This window comes from Jaculus jaculus, chromosome 3, assembly GCF_020740685.1.
Source record: "Jaculus jaculus isolate mJacJac1 chromosome 3, mJacJac1.mat.Y.cur, whole genome shotgun sequence".
Lineage (NCBI taxonomy): Eukaryota > Metazoa > Chordata > Mammalia > Rodentia > Dipodidae > Jaculus > Jaculus jaculus.
In genome coordinates, this window is record NC_059104.1 from 1,630,883 (window position 1) to 1,645,137 (window position 14,255).

Below are 14,255 nucleotides of genomic sequence, written 5' to 3' on the forward strand. Positions count from 1 at the left end.
AAGCCCAGCATCCCTGATGTTCTGGCTGCCTTGGGTGGGTGTGGGGGGACTACCTCAGGTTACCAGCTTTTTAGTCCTGATGCTTTCCATTTCTCAGCTGTCTGTCTGTGTGGTCTTTTCTCTCTGAATTGTGCTCTTAGCCCCTTTGTCCTGGTCCTGTTTGGATCTCATTTTGCTGTCCTTCCTGGGAAGCTTCTCAGAGTGTAGGAATGTCACTTCTTGTGTCTTAAGTCTGACCTCCATGGAGAGTGGTGTCTGTCATGATCATAGTTCCTGGAGGATACTCACTGATGATCTGCTTGCTGGTAAAGACCGTGAGAGTTTTTAAGTCCTGCTAGATGGCCAAAGGAAGTGTGAGTGTGTGTATTGAGCACACTGCACATAGCACTGCTTGAAGGTGGATGTCTTGAGCACTGAGGAACGGGCTTTGCTGTTGTGTTTGTGGTCTGCTTGGTGGTGCTGCTGGTCCTTACGGGCAGTGCAGGAGTCAGTGTCATTTGGAATGCAAGGCTGTCCATACTTAGTAAAGGGGCCTTGCAAGCAAGAGAAGATGAGAGGATGAAAGAGCAGTGGACTAGATGGGAACCACAGCACCAAGGCTGCTTTTCCCAGGTATGCTAAGAGTTTTGTTCAGTGCATACATACTTCATTAAAATAACAGTTGTTTTAAAAAATAATTCTGACATCACAAGCATATGTTGCTTGCAAGATGTATGTCTTAAATGCCTGGACACAAATAGGTTAACAGTAAATTGTTAGAAATACCAACATTTGTAAAATCAACCATGAGACAAATGGCAGTGTCACTTTCAGAGTAGACTTCAGGGCGGAGGGTGTGGGGCAGGTCTTCTCTTCAGGGAGATGTAGTTATCCTTATCCTAGCAGAGCTTCCTTGTGCCTAAAACAGGGTGGATGGAATGGGAAAGAAAACAGATAAACTCATGATTCTAGCCGAATATGTCAGCTTCCTTCTCAGCAACTGATCTAGTCACGGAGGGGAGCAGACAAAGATGCCATGTGAGATGTGAGGGTCATGTTGGTCTGGTTGATGTTTATGGCATTCTTACTTGGGCTTTGCTCTGTGGCTGCTATGAGTGCCAACCCTCCCAACTATCTCACCCAGGGTCCTCTCCACCTCGTTCCCTCCTTCCCACGTACCTTGGCTTTCTGAGGGGTGGCTCTGCCTTCTTGTCCTTGGCTTGGGGAAGCACCTGAAGTTTGAGCTGGCCTTTGTTCAGAGGAATTGGGGAAACTATAGCCGTTTTTTTTTTTTTTTTGACCTGGGAGCTCCCTTTTTAACGGTGTTAGGACTGTGTTAGTGTGCTTGCCAGTTAGGGCAGCAAGCTAGTGTCACAGAGTCCCCTGTGATTGATTTGTTTGTCATGACAGTCACACATAGATTGGACTTTAGAGAGATTATCAGGCTGGACACTGCAGGAGCCTCGTCCCACCCAGACACATGCACCTTGGCGTTTCATGTTAAGCTTGTTGAGCTTGTTATCCTGAGGGCTGACCAGTCAGCAGGTGACTTCATTGTAAAGGTGTCATTTAGTGATGGCTGTCTTGTGTACGTCATTCTACAGGTACCATGGAAGTTACTGAAGCGGCTCTTGTGAGAGACATTTTGTACGTCTTCCAAGGAATTGATGGCAAAAATATCAAAATGAGCAGCACTGAAAATTGTTATAAAGTGGAAGGAAAGGTACAGTAACATAAAATCTTACCTTAAGATGTTAAAAAAGAAAAAAAAAATCTTTTATGAAAGCTCAGATAGTGAACTCTTAACTCCCAGGGTTTTCCAGCATGGGGTTGGGGGACCAGATGAATGCCATAGCTAGATTTGCCTTCCTTCCCTGTCCAGCTCTGGCTGATGTGATTTGCCATGGGGTCCTCTGTGGTCAGCTTCCATAAACCCACCAGGAACAGAGAGCCAGCTTGATGTCCTGGCCTGAACTTGTGAATGGGGTGGTTTGCTTGCTTTCCATTTTTTTGTGCAGAGCTGGGCTCCCCATAGCTCTGCTCTGTATGGTGTGGGCCTCTGTTCTCGGACAGTTTTCAGTGGGGTGGATGTCACTAATGATCTGTGCCTCTGAGGGTCATCACAGGTTCCTGACTGCATTCTGCAGGGTGACATGGTGGGAACCTGACATTCTCTTCATCATGTTCCCTCCTACTTCTGCCTGGCACATTCTTTCCCTTCTGTGGTGGTGTCTCAGCTACTTAAAATTTTTTTATATTTATTTGTAGGGGGGAGCTCCAGATAGAAAGAGAGAATGGGTGTGCTAGCACCTCTCGCCTCTGCAAATGAACTCCAGACGTATGTGACACCTTGTGCATCTGGCTTATGGCTTATGTAGATCCTGGGGAATCAAATCTGGGTCCTTTGACTTTTCAGGCAAATGCTTTAACTGCTAAGCCATCTCTCCAGCCCGTGTTAGCTACTTTCAACTGTCTTTATGGAGGCCTAAGAATTATGATACTAAGAATATAAGGTGTTAAGGAAAGTAGAAATGAAAATTCTAACGTTTTTTTTGGTGACTTTTGATATCTTTTTTTTTTTTTAGGCAAACCTAAATAAATCTTTGCGGGACACGGCAGTCAGACTTGCTGAGTTGGGATGGTTGCATAATAAAATCAGAAAATACGCTGACCAGAGGAGCCTGGACCGCTCATTTGGACTTGTAGGTCAGGTACGTTCATTATTAGCTGTGGAAATGCTTAATCTACTTAAACTCTTACTATGAAAATCTTCAAGGAGGGCTGGAGAGATGGCTTATCGGTTAAGCGCTTGCCTGTGAAGCCTAAGGATCACGGTTCAAGGCTCAATTCCCCAGGACCCACATTAGCCAGATGCACAAGGGGGCGCACGCGTCTGGAGTTTGTTTGCAGTGGCTGGAGGCCCTGGTGCGTCCATTCTCTCTCTGTCTCTCTTTCTGCCTGTTTCTCTGTTTTTTGCTCTTAAATAAATAAAAATAATTAAAAAAAAAATCTTCAAGGCAAAAGGCCTTTGGAACCGATGATAGTAATAGTCAGGATCCACTTAGGAATATGGAGAGATCTAGGGAAGTGTGGATGGAGATAATGCATACAGCAGACAGCGGGCCATTCAGGCCAGCTGTAAGAGAGGGATTGTAAACTAAGTGACCTTGGAGGTATCCTGTTGTTACCAAGGTCTGAGGGAGTAAGGAGGGGCTCTGAGGACACAGCCAGTCCTGCAAGTGCCCTACATTTCCTGTGGTCCCTCAGGTGCTGAAGGTGAGAACTTACTGCTGCCACTGCCAGGACTGGGCAGTAATGGAACTGCGTGCCATTGGAGGGAGCCTCCTTCTCTTTCTGACCTCTGGGATTTGAGAGCAATAAACTGACACTTAAAAGGGGTTGTTTCCAAGGTCCCAGCCCCTCTGAGTGGTGAAGCAGCACGTGCTTTTGTTCCCACTTTGATTCTTAGACAGATGTGGCTGATAATGATGCTTCTAGAAGTACATTGAGAAAAATGAGAGCAACATGGAAAGTGCTGTCACGTGGCTGGTGGCCTGGAGTGTGACAGGACAGCGTGATTGGTGGTTAGGAGTGTGATAGGACAGCGTGGTTGGTGTGAGAAGTGTGGCAGGACAACATGGTTGGTGGTCAGGAGTGTGACAGGACAATGTGGTTGATGGCCAGGAGTATGACAGTGCAGTGTGGCTCGTGGCCAGGAGTGTGACAGGGCAGTGTGACCGGTGGCTAGGAGTGTGACAGGACAACATGGTTGGTGGTCAGGAGTGTGACAGGGCAGTGTGACTGGTGGCCAGCAGTGTGATGGGGCAGTGTGGCTGGTAGTCAGGGCTGTAACAGGACAGTGTGTCTGGTGGCCAGGAATACGGCTTTGACATGAGACCATTCAGTGCTTGGTTTCCCCATACTACTAAAAGAATGGCACCTTGCACAGATTCTACTTGTGCTCTCTTTGTGTATACAGTGAAGACACTGTGAAGGTGAGTAGAGAATGCATAGTCAGCTGCTGGTCTAGAGCCTAGCCATTTGCTGTTGATACCATTTTCCGTCATCTAGGAAAGTAGCATGATAACCAGCTAGCATTACCCCAGTTTGAGGACAGATACTAAAGAGCGTACATGGACTTGGGCCAGTACCTTTAGTTAGCACAGGAGCAGAGGTTCAAAGGCAGGTGATTGGCCATCCCCTCTAGCCATGAACTATGCTGTGAATCCTTGCTCCTTTCCAAAAGGACCATGTCCTTGATAGGCAAGTTCAACGAATATATCTGAGTCTACTTATTAGAGTTGAGGCAAAACAAAATGAATATTAAAAGTTATTTAGATTAAAAAATTTTTAAACAAAATTTGAACATTACATGTTCTTACAGGGTTCTTTGTGGGTTTTTTTTTTTTTTTTGGTTTTTCGAGGTAGGGTCTCTCACTCTAGCCCAGGCTGACCTGGAATTCACTATGGAGTCTCAGGGTGGCCTCAAACTCACGACAATCCCTCCTAACTCTGTCTCCCGAGTGCTGGGATTAAAGGCTTGTGCCACCACGCCCGGCTATCTTTGTGGTATTTTGATATGTGCTAGATAAGCAAATCTGTTGCTTCAAAGAAGTATTGTTTCTTTTTTTTTTTTTTAAAGTAGTAGTATTTAAAAAAATTTTTTTATTTATTTAACTATGAGAGAGAAAGACACATACAGAGAAAGTGAGAATGGGCAAACCAGGGCCTCTAGCTACTACGTAAGAACTCCAGACACAGTGCCTCCTTGTGCATCTGGCTTACGTGGGTCCTGGGGAATCGAACCCAGGTCCTGAGGCTTCATAGGCCAATGCTGTAACCACTAAGCCATTTCCCCAGTCCCCTAAAGTAGTATCAATTTTTGATGAAGACAACAAAATCCCCTCTGTCACTTTCTGAATTTGTGGTATACTGTCATTCTCTATAGTCACCCCACCAATCCATCTTTCTCAACCCATCCCTCCATCTCCTCAGCCTTCAGGAGCCACTGTTCTCTCTCAGCTTGTATGAAGTTAGCTTTCTCATTCCACATGAGTAAGATTGTGTCCTTGTCTTTGTTGTGTGTCATATGGATCACCATATTGTCTGGTTGGTGGTATTCCATGGGGTACATATACCACATATTCTTTGGTCATTTGCCAGTTGGCTCTTAGTGTAGTATTTATCTTCTCTTTGCTGGGACAAAACACCTGGCTGGGAGTTGCTTAGGGTAGGAAGGGGCTGATTTTGGCTTAGTTTTGAGGTGTGGGATTTTGTCACGGAGGACAGTAGCTTAGAGCAGGAATCTGGAGTGTTCGGTCTTGTAGCATAGGAAGTAAGTCTGAGTGAGCTCACTGGACATTCTGTGGGCTGGACTAAGAAGCCTCAGGATCTGCCCTTAGTGACTCCTCCAGCAGGGCCCCATCTCCCAAGGACGCCAGCTCCCCAGAGTCTCACTTCCCAAAGACTCCACAGCCTGCACAAGTAGGAGGCTTCATCACAAACATGCAAGACTATGGGGGTCACTCTGCAGTCAAACTACTGCATTGTCTCCCATTTCCTGGCTGTAAACGGTGCTGCAGTAATGAATGTGGCAGCCCAGATGTTTCTTTGCTATACTGATTTTGTTGCTTATGGACATACACTCTGTAGTGGGGTGCTGCATCAACTGGAAGTTCTGATTTTTAATTATTTGAGAAGCCTCCACAATGGCTGAATTTGTGTTCATTTCCAGTTGTGGTGTGCAAGGCTGTCTTTTCTCCTTGTTGTCACCGGCACTTACTCCTTGTCCTTTTAGTGATGGCTTTTAGTGGAGTGACGTGCTGTCTGGGGGGTATGTGTTTCCTGATGATTTGTCATGGTGAGTGTTTCTTCATGTACAGTTGGCTATCTGTGTTTCTCTTGAGAAGAATCTAGTAAGGTGATTGTGCTGTTATAAATCAGTTCTTGTGAATTTCTTCCCCTATGTATCCTACGAGTTAACCTCTTGGCAGATTATAAGTATATTGTAGATATTTTGTCAGTGTAGAAACGTCAGGCAGCATTTTATACTGTTTCATTTTGTCTTGATTGTCCTCATTGACTCTTAATTTAGCACTAACTGACCCCATTCTCTAGATGCCAAAATTACGCCTTAGAAGGTTTTTCCCCAGTTGCCCGAGTATTGAGTGGCAGGCACAACTCCATGCTGCAGCCTTTTCTTTTACTTGTGTTACCTGCTACTAAGTCACACGTCACACCCTCTAATCACCTAGGAAGCTGCTATGGGTTATATTAGACTTAACGAATGCTCTTGTTGGGATGGTCTTTGTCCTAGTGGAGAAAGGAGCTGGCCCTAGAACCCTGGATGGAACAGAATTGTGCACTGGAAAATACTGTGGACCTTAACATTGCTTCTTCTCTTGCAAGCCACGGTGGCCTCACTCAGAATGTGTGCATGCTGAGGCACTGCCAGGGAGCGCTGGTGTTTGTGCCTTCGGGATGAATGCCTTGTAATTGAGCTGGTGTAGCCTGTGCTGGCTTAAATTTGTTTTTTTTTTTAAAATTTATTTATTTTTATTCATTTATTGCAGAGAGAGAGAGAGAATGGTCATGCCATGGCCTCTAGCCACTGCACACCTTGTGCAACTGGCTTACCTGGGTCCTGGGGAATTGAGCCTGCGTCATTTGGCTTTGCAGGGTAATGCCTTAATCGCCAAGCCATCCCTCCAGCCCAGGCTTTATGGCAGATCTCAACTTGATTATTTCTTTTGATGGCCTTCCTGTGTTTGTATGTTTCTGCTCTTGGTGGCTGGGGGAACAGGGTGTACGATATGAATCCTGAACAAATGCCAGACTACTTTTTTTTCTTTTTCTTTTTTTTCTTAATTTCTTTCCTTTTTCTTTTTAGGCATTTTTTTTTTTTTTTTTACTTTATTTATTTGAGAGCGACAGAGAGAGAAAGACGCAGATAGGGAGAGGGAGAATGGTGCGCCACGGCCTCTAGCCACTGCAAACGAACTCCAGACGCATGCGCCCCCTTGTGCATTTGGCTAATGTGGGTCCTGGAGAATCGAGCCTTGAACCGGGGTCCTTAGGCTTCATAGGCAAGTGTTTAAAATGCTAAGCCATCTCTCCAGCCCCCCTTTCTTTTGAGGTAGGGCTTTACTCTAGCTCAGGCTGACCTGGAATTCACTACGTAGTCTCAGAGTGGCCTTGAATTCATGGTAATCCACCTACTTCTGCCTTCCAGGTGCTGGAAATAAAGGTGTGCGCCACCACGCCCCACTCAGAATGCTTTCTTAACTGAGGAAACTGGTCAGTGTTTTAGTAAGCATTTCCACTACATGACGCCTCATTTACTTCTAAGGAACCTAGCAGTGAGTCTGAGAATGGTGATAGGAGAGTCAGTCTTCATTAGGAGCTCAGGGTTTTTCCTGAAGGTCTTTTTGTTTCCCTATTTTGTAAATCTCACTTTTGAAATAACAAAGTTGGTGTGTTTTATGCTTGTTTATATAGCTATGTTAATTTTTATAACTAAAAGGGTATTAGTCCCAATTCATAAACCATACAGTAAAGTAAGCCCATATTTTATATGCATCGTATGCATATATGTTGTATTAAGGTTTGTAGAAAAGCATGGAGCCTGAATATAGACATACACAACACACATATATATATACATATGTATATATTTATATGTTTAAGAGAGAGAGAGGGAGAGGGCTGGAGAGATGGCTTAGCGGTTAAGCACTTGCCTGTGAAGCCTAAGGACCCCGGTTCGAGGCTCGGTTCCCCAGGTCCCACGTTAGCCAGATGCACAAGGGGGCGCACACATCTGGAGTTCGTTTGCAGAGGCTGGAAGCCCTGGCGTGCCCATTCTCTCTCTTTCCCTCTATCTGTCTTTCTCTCTGTGTCTGTCGCTCTCAAATAAATAAATAAAAAATTAAAAAAGAGAGAGGGGGGGAACATAATGGCTTCTAGCCTCTGAAAATGAATTCCAGATGCATGTACCATCTTGTGCACTTGGATTTACATGGTATTGCAGGGATTAGGGGTTCAAGAGAGGTCCCCCAGAATTTATGAACCCCAAGTTTTAGGTTCTGTCCTACCTTTAATGAAGAATTAATGAAGACTAACTCAAGAAGGATAAATTATGAATTACTAAGTTCATTTAGGGGAAATCACAAATTGTGGGGTTTATTTAAAGGCACTTGGGATTTAAGAGGAACTGGGGCCTTTAAAGAGATTAGAATAAAGCTGCAGGCATACGAATTTAGGAGAAACTGAGGCTTTAAAAGAGAGATTAAAGCTGCAAACAGGTGGAAGGTAAAGAAACTGAGGCCTTTAAAGAGGGATTAGAGTAGAACTGCAAATGAGTGGAAAGTAGAATCTAGGAACTTGTGTAGGGAGACTTAGGAGGAATACGCATGGCATCTGCCATGTGCTTTTCCCCATGGAAGAAAGTTAGTGGAGCAAATGGTAGTGACTTAAGGAAGAACAGTATAGAGAAAATATCAAAACAGAGACAGGGAATTTGGAAGAGAAATGAGTAATAAAGAGTTACACTCATGGTTAGCCCGAGTTTAAAGAAATTGCACCGGTAGAAAGCCTAGAGTTGGTGAAAGCGCCCATGTGGTAGATTGGGATTGTAAGGAAAGTACACATGTGGTAGATTTGGAGACCAGAGGAAAATCAAACAAGTTATCAAAGTAGAAGATTATTTTAAACTGTAAAGCAAAGACAAGCAAAAAGTTCAGATCAAGAAGCAATGCTATGCTCTCTCCCACCCCCATAGGCTGGGTGGGGGTTGAGGCCAAACTCATCTGTGTCCCAGCGCAGATGAATGGGATTCTAGAGAGGTCCCCCACACCCAAACACACACACTGAGGCCTAGGGCAGGGGTGGAGGAAGTAGCCTTTATAACATCAGATTCAGGTTTGCAAGGGGAAGACCTGATTGGTCTGTAGATTTGGAGGGTGAACCCCAGGGCCAGCACACCTGGGCCAGCCCATCTGGGTAGTGCCCTAGATTGTGCAGCAGGGCCCACTATAAGATCAGTATCCATGTGACCTGAGTTCCATTTCTACCAAGAGTTCCATTTTTGTGCTGAGATGAGGTGGCATGTGGGCTGGTGTCTCCTGGTTCTCTTTGGGCCTCAAGCTCTAACTGAAACTGCCTTAAAAAGCCAGGTTTTTCCTATCCTTCTTCAATGGATTGGAGGGAATTGAAACTGGGTCCTCCCTCAGGCTCTGTAGGCAAGTTCCTTAACTGCTGAGACATCTCACCAGCCCCCTGAATATTTATTTAAAGAGAACGAGTCTTCAACCTTTATAGGTTATCTATGGTAAGTCATCCTGCAAAAACAAACAAAAGACCTGGTGCTATGTGCTGTTTGTAGCCTCAAGCTGATGCTAGAAGTGTCTTGTCACTGGACTTCAGGGGCTGGTTTCAAGTTGCTGTTTGAACTCCAGGGATGGAGGAAGGCCATCCTGTAAAGTGACTTCATGCTAACCATGCCACGTTTCCCTCGTTTCTGTTCTGCAAAGTTTGTGCTTTTTGTACTAAGCAATAATAGTTGGTAATGTTATTAAAATACAAATGGTGGTAGTGAAAGCTAGAAGACCATTGACAGAACCAGGATTTAAATTTTGAGTTCAAAGCATTGTTTTTGCACTCAAGTGAGCCAACTTGTAGTGAGTGTGTCACACTTGAATTCTGCTTTATCCTTTCCATGCAGAGCTTTTGTGCTGCCTTGCATCAGGAGCTCAAAGAATACTATCGGCTTCTCTCTGTTTTACACTCCCAAGTAAGTGATTGCTTTTTTCCTCCAAGATTGCTTTTAATTTCTTCATGATTTGAAGAGTTATAAACTTGTCTCTGTATAGAGTGCTTTATTTCATATGCTACTTTTACTTTTAAATATTTTATTTATTTATGTGTGTGTGTGTGAGAGAGAGAGACAGAGAGAGAGAGAGAGAGAGAGAGAGAGAGAGAGAGAGCGAGCAAGTGGCAGATAGATATGCCAGGGCCTCTAGCTACTGCAAACGAACTCCAGTTGCATGTGCCACCTTATGCATCTGACTTTATGTGGGTACTGGAGAATTGAACCTGGGTCCTTAGGCTTTGCAGGCAAGTGCCTTAACTGCTGAACCATCTCTCCAGTCCTCATGTTACTCTTAAAAGATAGCAGCCATTTCCATAATATGAGATTGTTCGTTGTATCTTGGAACAGAGTAATGGCTAATTTTCAGTCTTGTCTTTCTTGAAGACCACTTATGGCTGGGCAGCACTGTTGCCTTCTCCAAGGGTACCTTTGACTTCATTGTTAAGTGCATGAGCATGCCCTTGGATTCACTTTGCTTGGGTTAAGGAATGATGGATATACTTAGTTATTTACGCTTATATTTCCCTGTTGGTTTTCAGCTACAGCTAGAAGATGATCAGGGTGTAAATCTGGGCCTTGAGAGCAGCCTCACATTGCGGCGCCTCCTCGTTTGGACGTATGACCCTAAAATAAGATTGAAGACCCTTGCAGCTTTGGTGGATCACTGCCAAGGTCCTTTTATGTTTTTCTTGTGTATGCTCTAATTCAGAACTTGTTTGTAGGTAGGACGTCTGATTCTGTTTTCCTGACCAGTACATTCATTGAACATAGATTGATAGACACATGCCGGCAGGGAAAGTAACTCTTTGCCAGTGAGGTCCACTGGTCCTATTCAAGGGCTCATGTTGTTGCTGAGATGAAAGTGGGAAGGAGCGTCATCGGTGTTGAGAAGTAATTCTTTGGTCTGCATGTTATGGCTCTGCCTGTGTGCCTCCTACCTTTTTGCCTTACCTGGCATCTCGGTCTCTGGAATATTTATTCTGACGGTTGAGCCATGAGTGTGGTAGCAATTTGGTGTTTGTATGTCTGCTGGGGCCTCCTGAACTCTGTCTTATATATTTCTATTTGCCTTCTCAACATTGCTTCTCATAGTTTGCACTACCTTGCCCAGGAACTTCTCCTTTTTTTCACTTTTAACTAGTAGCCATCACTTCTTAAGAGTATTAAGATTGCATGGGTTGTGAAGAGCCAGCCATCTTACCCCTAGTGAAAGCTCTGCACTTGCTGCCATCCATTGGGTGACTCCCAGAACTTGAACTCAAGCATGGCTGTGTCCCTGTTCCCCATTGTACTGTGTGTGCTCTGCCTCACTCGCTCCATGGCGTTTCTCTCAGAGAAAGATGTGCAACAGAACCGGTGAACCCCTGCACCCCTCCAGGTGCCAAGATTGCCCACTTCTGCCTGAACTTCTTTTTTTCCTTCTCTTGGTGCTTCACCTCTTCAGTAGCCAGCTGGCCACTCTCCTCCAGCTGTTTGATCTGTCCTTTTGGGTCTTTGGGACAGTTGTTGCTACAAGAACTGCTCCTGGTCTCTGGATCTCCTATCACCACTCCTCGGCATACATGTCAGAGCAGCCTGTATAAAACTAGTGATCGAGTAAAATCTTGTATTCCTGCCATTGTGCAGCAGCTTCTCCTGTGCTTGTGATTTTGATGTGGTTCGCTGCTCTCCCTCCCTCAGCCTGAGCTCCCCTCCACCAGCCTAAGCTCCCCTCCATCAACCTGAGCTCCCCTCCATCAGCCTGAACTCTCTCCTCCAGCCTGAGCTCCCCTCCATCAGCCTGAGCTCTTCTCCATCAGCCTGAGCTCCCCTCCATCAGCCTGAGCTCCCTTCCATCAGCCTGAACTCTCTCCTCCAGCCTCAGCTCCCCTCCATCAGCCTGAGCTCCCCTCCATCAGCCTGAGCTCTTCTCCATCAGTCTGAGCTCCCCTCCATCAGCCTGAGCTCCCCTCCATCAGCCTGAGCTCTTCTCCATCAGCCTGAGCTCCTCTCCTCCAGCCTGAGCTCCCCTCCATCAGCCTGAGCTCCCCTCCATCAGCCTGAGCTCTTCTCCATCAGCCTGAGCTCCCCTCCATCAGCCTGAGCTCTTCTCCATCAGCCTGAGCTCCTCTCCATCAGCCTGAGCTCCTCTCCTCCAGCCTGAGCTCCTCTCCTCCAGCCTCAGCTCCCCTCCATCAGCCTGAACTCTCTCCATCAGCCTGAGCTCTTCTCCATCAGCCTGAGCTCTCTCCTCCAGCCTGAGCTCCCTCCATCAGCCTGAGCTCTCTCCTCCAGCCTGAGCTCCCTCCTCCAGCCTGAGCTCTCTCCTCCAGCCTGAGCTCCCCTTCTCCAGCTTGAGCTCCCCTCCATCAGCCTGAACTCCCCTCCATTAGCCTGAGCTCCCTCTTCCATCAGCCTGAGCTCCCTCCTCTATCAGCTTGAGCTCCCCTCCATCAGTTTGAGCTCCCCTCCATCAGCCTGAGCTCTCTCCTCCAGCCTGAGCTCCCCTCCATCAGCCTGAGCTCCCTCCTCCAGCCTAAGCTCCCCTCTTCCAACCTGAGCTCCCCTTCTTCCAACCTGAGCTCCCCTTCTTCCAACCTGAGCTCCCCTCCATCAGCCTGAGCTCTTCTTCTTCCAACCTGAGCTCCCCTCCATCAGCTTGATTTTTCCTGCTTTGGGCCTGGGTGCCATTGCTCTTGTTCTGGGCAGAGCAGTCTCAGACTACTTTGCTGCTGGCAGTGAGTTTGGACCAGTACCATATCCTAAGCAACTTCACTGTCATTGTTGATTCATACAACCTTTGCTTTTTGTTTATACCTAGGTGTGTGAATTACAGTATTGTGAATCATATATTTCTTCATCAAAAGGCATGAAGTCATATAAGACCTGGGTTTTATAGCCTGTCACACTTTTGCTTTTGCAACTTTTGCAACTCCTTAGCACTCATTTGGAGAGAGATGCCTCACTTCCACTTGAACTTATGTAAGGCCAGGAGTAAAATCTTGATGTCTTGGCCTTATTGCTGCTGCTAGGTACACAAATGTCTTTCTAACTGAATAAAGCAAACATTCTTTAACTCAGTTACTTGACCTTGTTTGGTTAGTGTTAAGTGATTGCTTTGCACCATGAACATAAGCTTGGGTGTTTGTATTTTTCTTCTTCCCCTTAGGACGGAAAGGAGGTGAGCTGGCCTCTGCTGTTCATGCCTACACAAAGACTGGAGACCCCTACATGAGGTCGCTGGTGCAGCACATTCTGAGCTTAGTGTCACATCCTGTCCTGAGCTTTCTCTACCGCTGGATATATGACGGGGAACTGGAGGACACTTACCACGAAGTAGGTACTAAGACTTGGACTTTAGAGACTTAGGCACACCCTTTTTCCTATCTGGTTCATTCCCTGTGGTTATTGTTTCCTCTGAGTGGGAAGATGTCCTCACCTCATTTGAATGACATGCCCTTTTGGCACCTCCTTTATCAGCAGAGTTGTACTCGGTTAGTGGAAGATTGTTCCCCCAACTTCAGTAATGAGAACTTCTGCAAGGTTGAAGCCTCTGTCCAGGTTTTGTAGCTGTTGATGGCAAAGCAAGGACTGGGCCTCTTGAGTTGTGGTGTTACATCTTTTTCTGTTTGTTTAGATTTTTAAAAAAAAATTGTTTATTTACTGGGGGTCAGATAGAAATTGGGCATGCCAGGACCTCCAGCCACTGCAGATGAACTCCAGATACGTGCACCACCGTGTGCATCTGTCTTATGGGGGTCCTGGGGAATCAAACCTGCGTCCTTAGTGCCTTATCTCCAGTCTTTCTGTTGCATTTTCATGTGGTCATGGCTTCAGTGGTTTTCAGCTTGCTTGTATCACATGTGGTGTTGACAGTCTGATGAAGCAAATTACTGCAAATGTATATATTTACCTTCTGAAATATAGGTTGTTCTTTTGCAGTACAGCATGTAATTCTTTTTTTTTTTTTAATTGTTTATTTGAAAGAAAAAAAGGCATAAAGAGAAAGAGAATGGGTGTACCAGGGCCTCCAGTCACTGCAGACGGACTCCAGGAGCATGACACCACCTAGTGCATCTGGCTTATGTGCATACTGGGGAATCAAACCTGGGTCTTTAGGCTTCACAGGCAAGAGTCGTAACTGTTAAGCTGTCTCTCCATCCTCACGTGTGTTCTTAAAATTAGGACATCACTTACAGAAACATTGTTGCTAATATTAAGAAGTGAAAAACGGGAGCCTAATAAAAGTTGTAATCTAGTTTAATAAGTTAAATGGTTAAGAAATGTATCAGTAGTACACTAAATAGAGCACTCTCCGTTAGAATACAGACTGCTTGCCACAAAGGGTGTGTGGGGTGGCTGCAGAATTCAAAAAAGTATTTTATTTTTTTAATGAGAGAGAGAGAGAACTCATGATCCAGGGTCCCCAGCC

The 14,255-nt window shown here is 45.6% G+C and overlaps 1 protein-coding gene across 2 annotated transcripts in view; it reads left to right on the forward strand.

Moving 5' to 3' along the window:
- The window catches only part of Tubgcp3 (tubulin gamma complex associated protein 3), an 84,416-nt gene that overhangs the window by 21,357 nt on the left and 48,804 nt on the right, over positions 1 to 14,255 (forward strand). Inside the window, exons 7-11 of one of the 2 annotated variants that reach the window (XM_045145391.1) lie at positions 1,584 to 1,702; positions 2,565 to 2,690; positions 9,698 to 9,766; positions 10,384 to 10,516; positions 12,993 to 13,163. In XM_045145391.1, coding sequence (XP_045001326.1) covers positions 1,584 to 1,702; positions 2,565 to 2,690; positions 9,698 to 9,766; positions 10,384 to 10,516; positions 12,993 to 13,163 — 618 coding nt within the window. The remainder of the gene's footprint in view (positions 1 to 1,583; positions 1,703 to 2,564; positions 2,691 to 9,697; positions 9,767 to 10,383; positions 10,517 to 12,992; positions 13,164 to 14,255) is intronic. The other variant, XM_004663412.2, reaches the window with a different exon arrangement.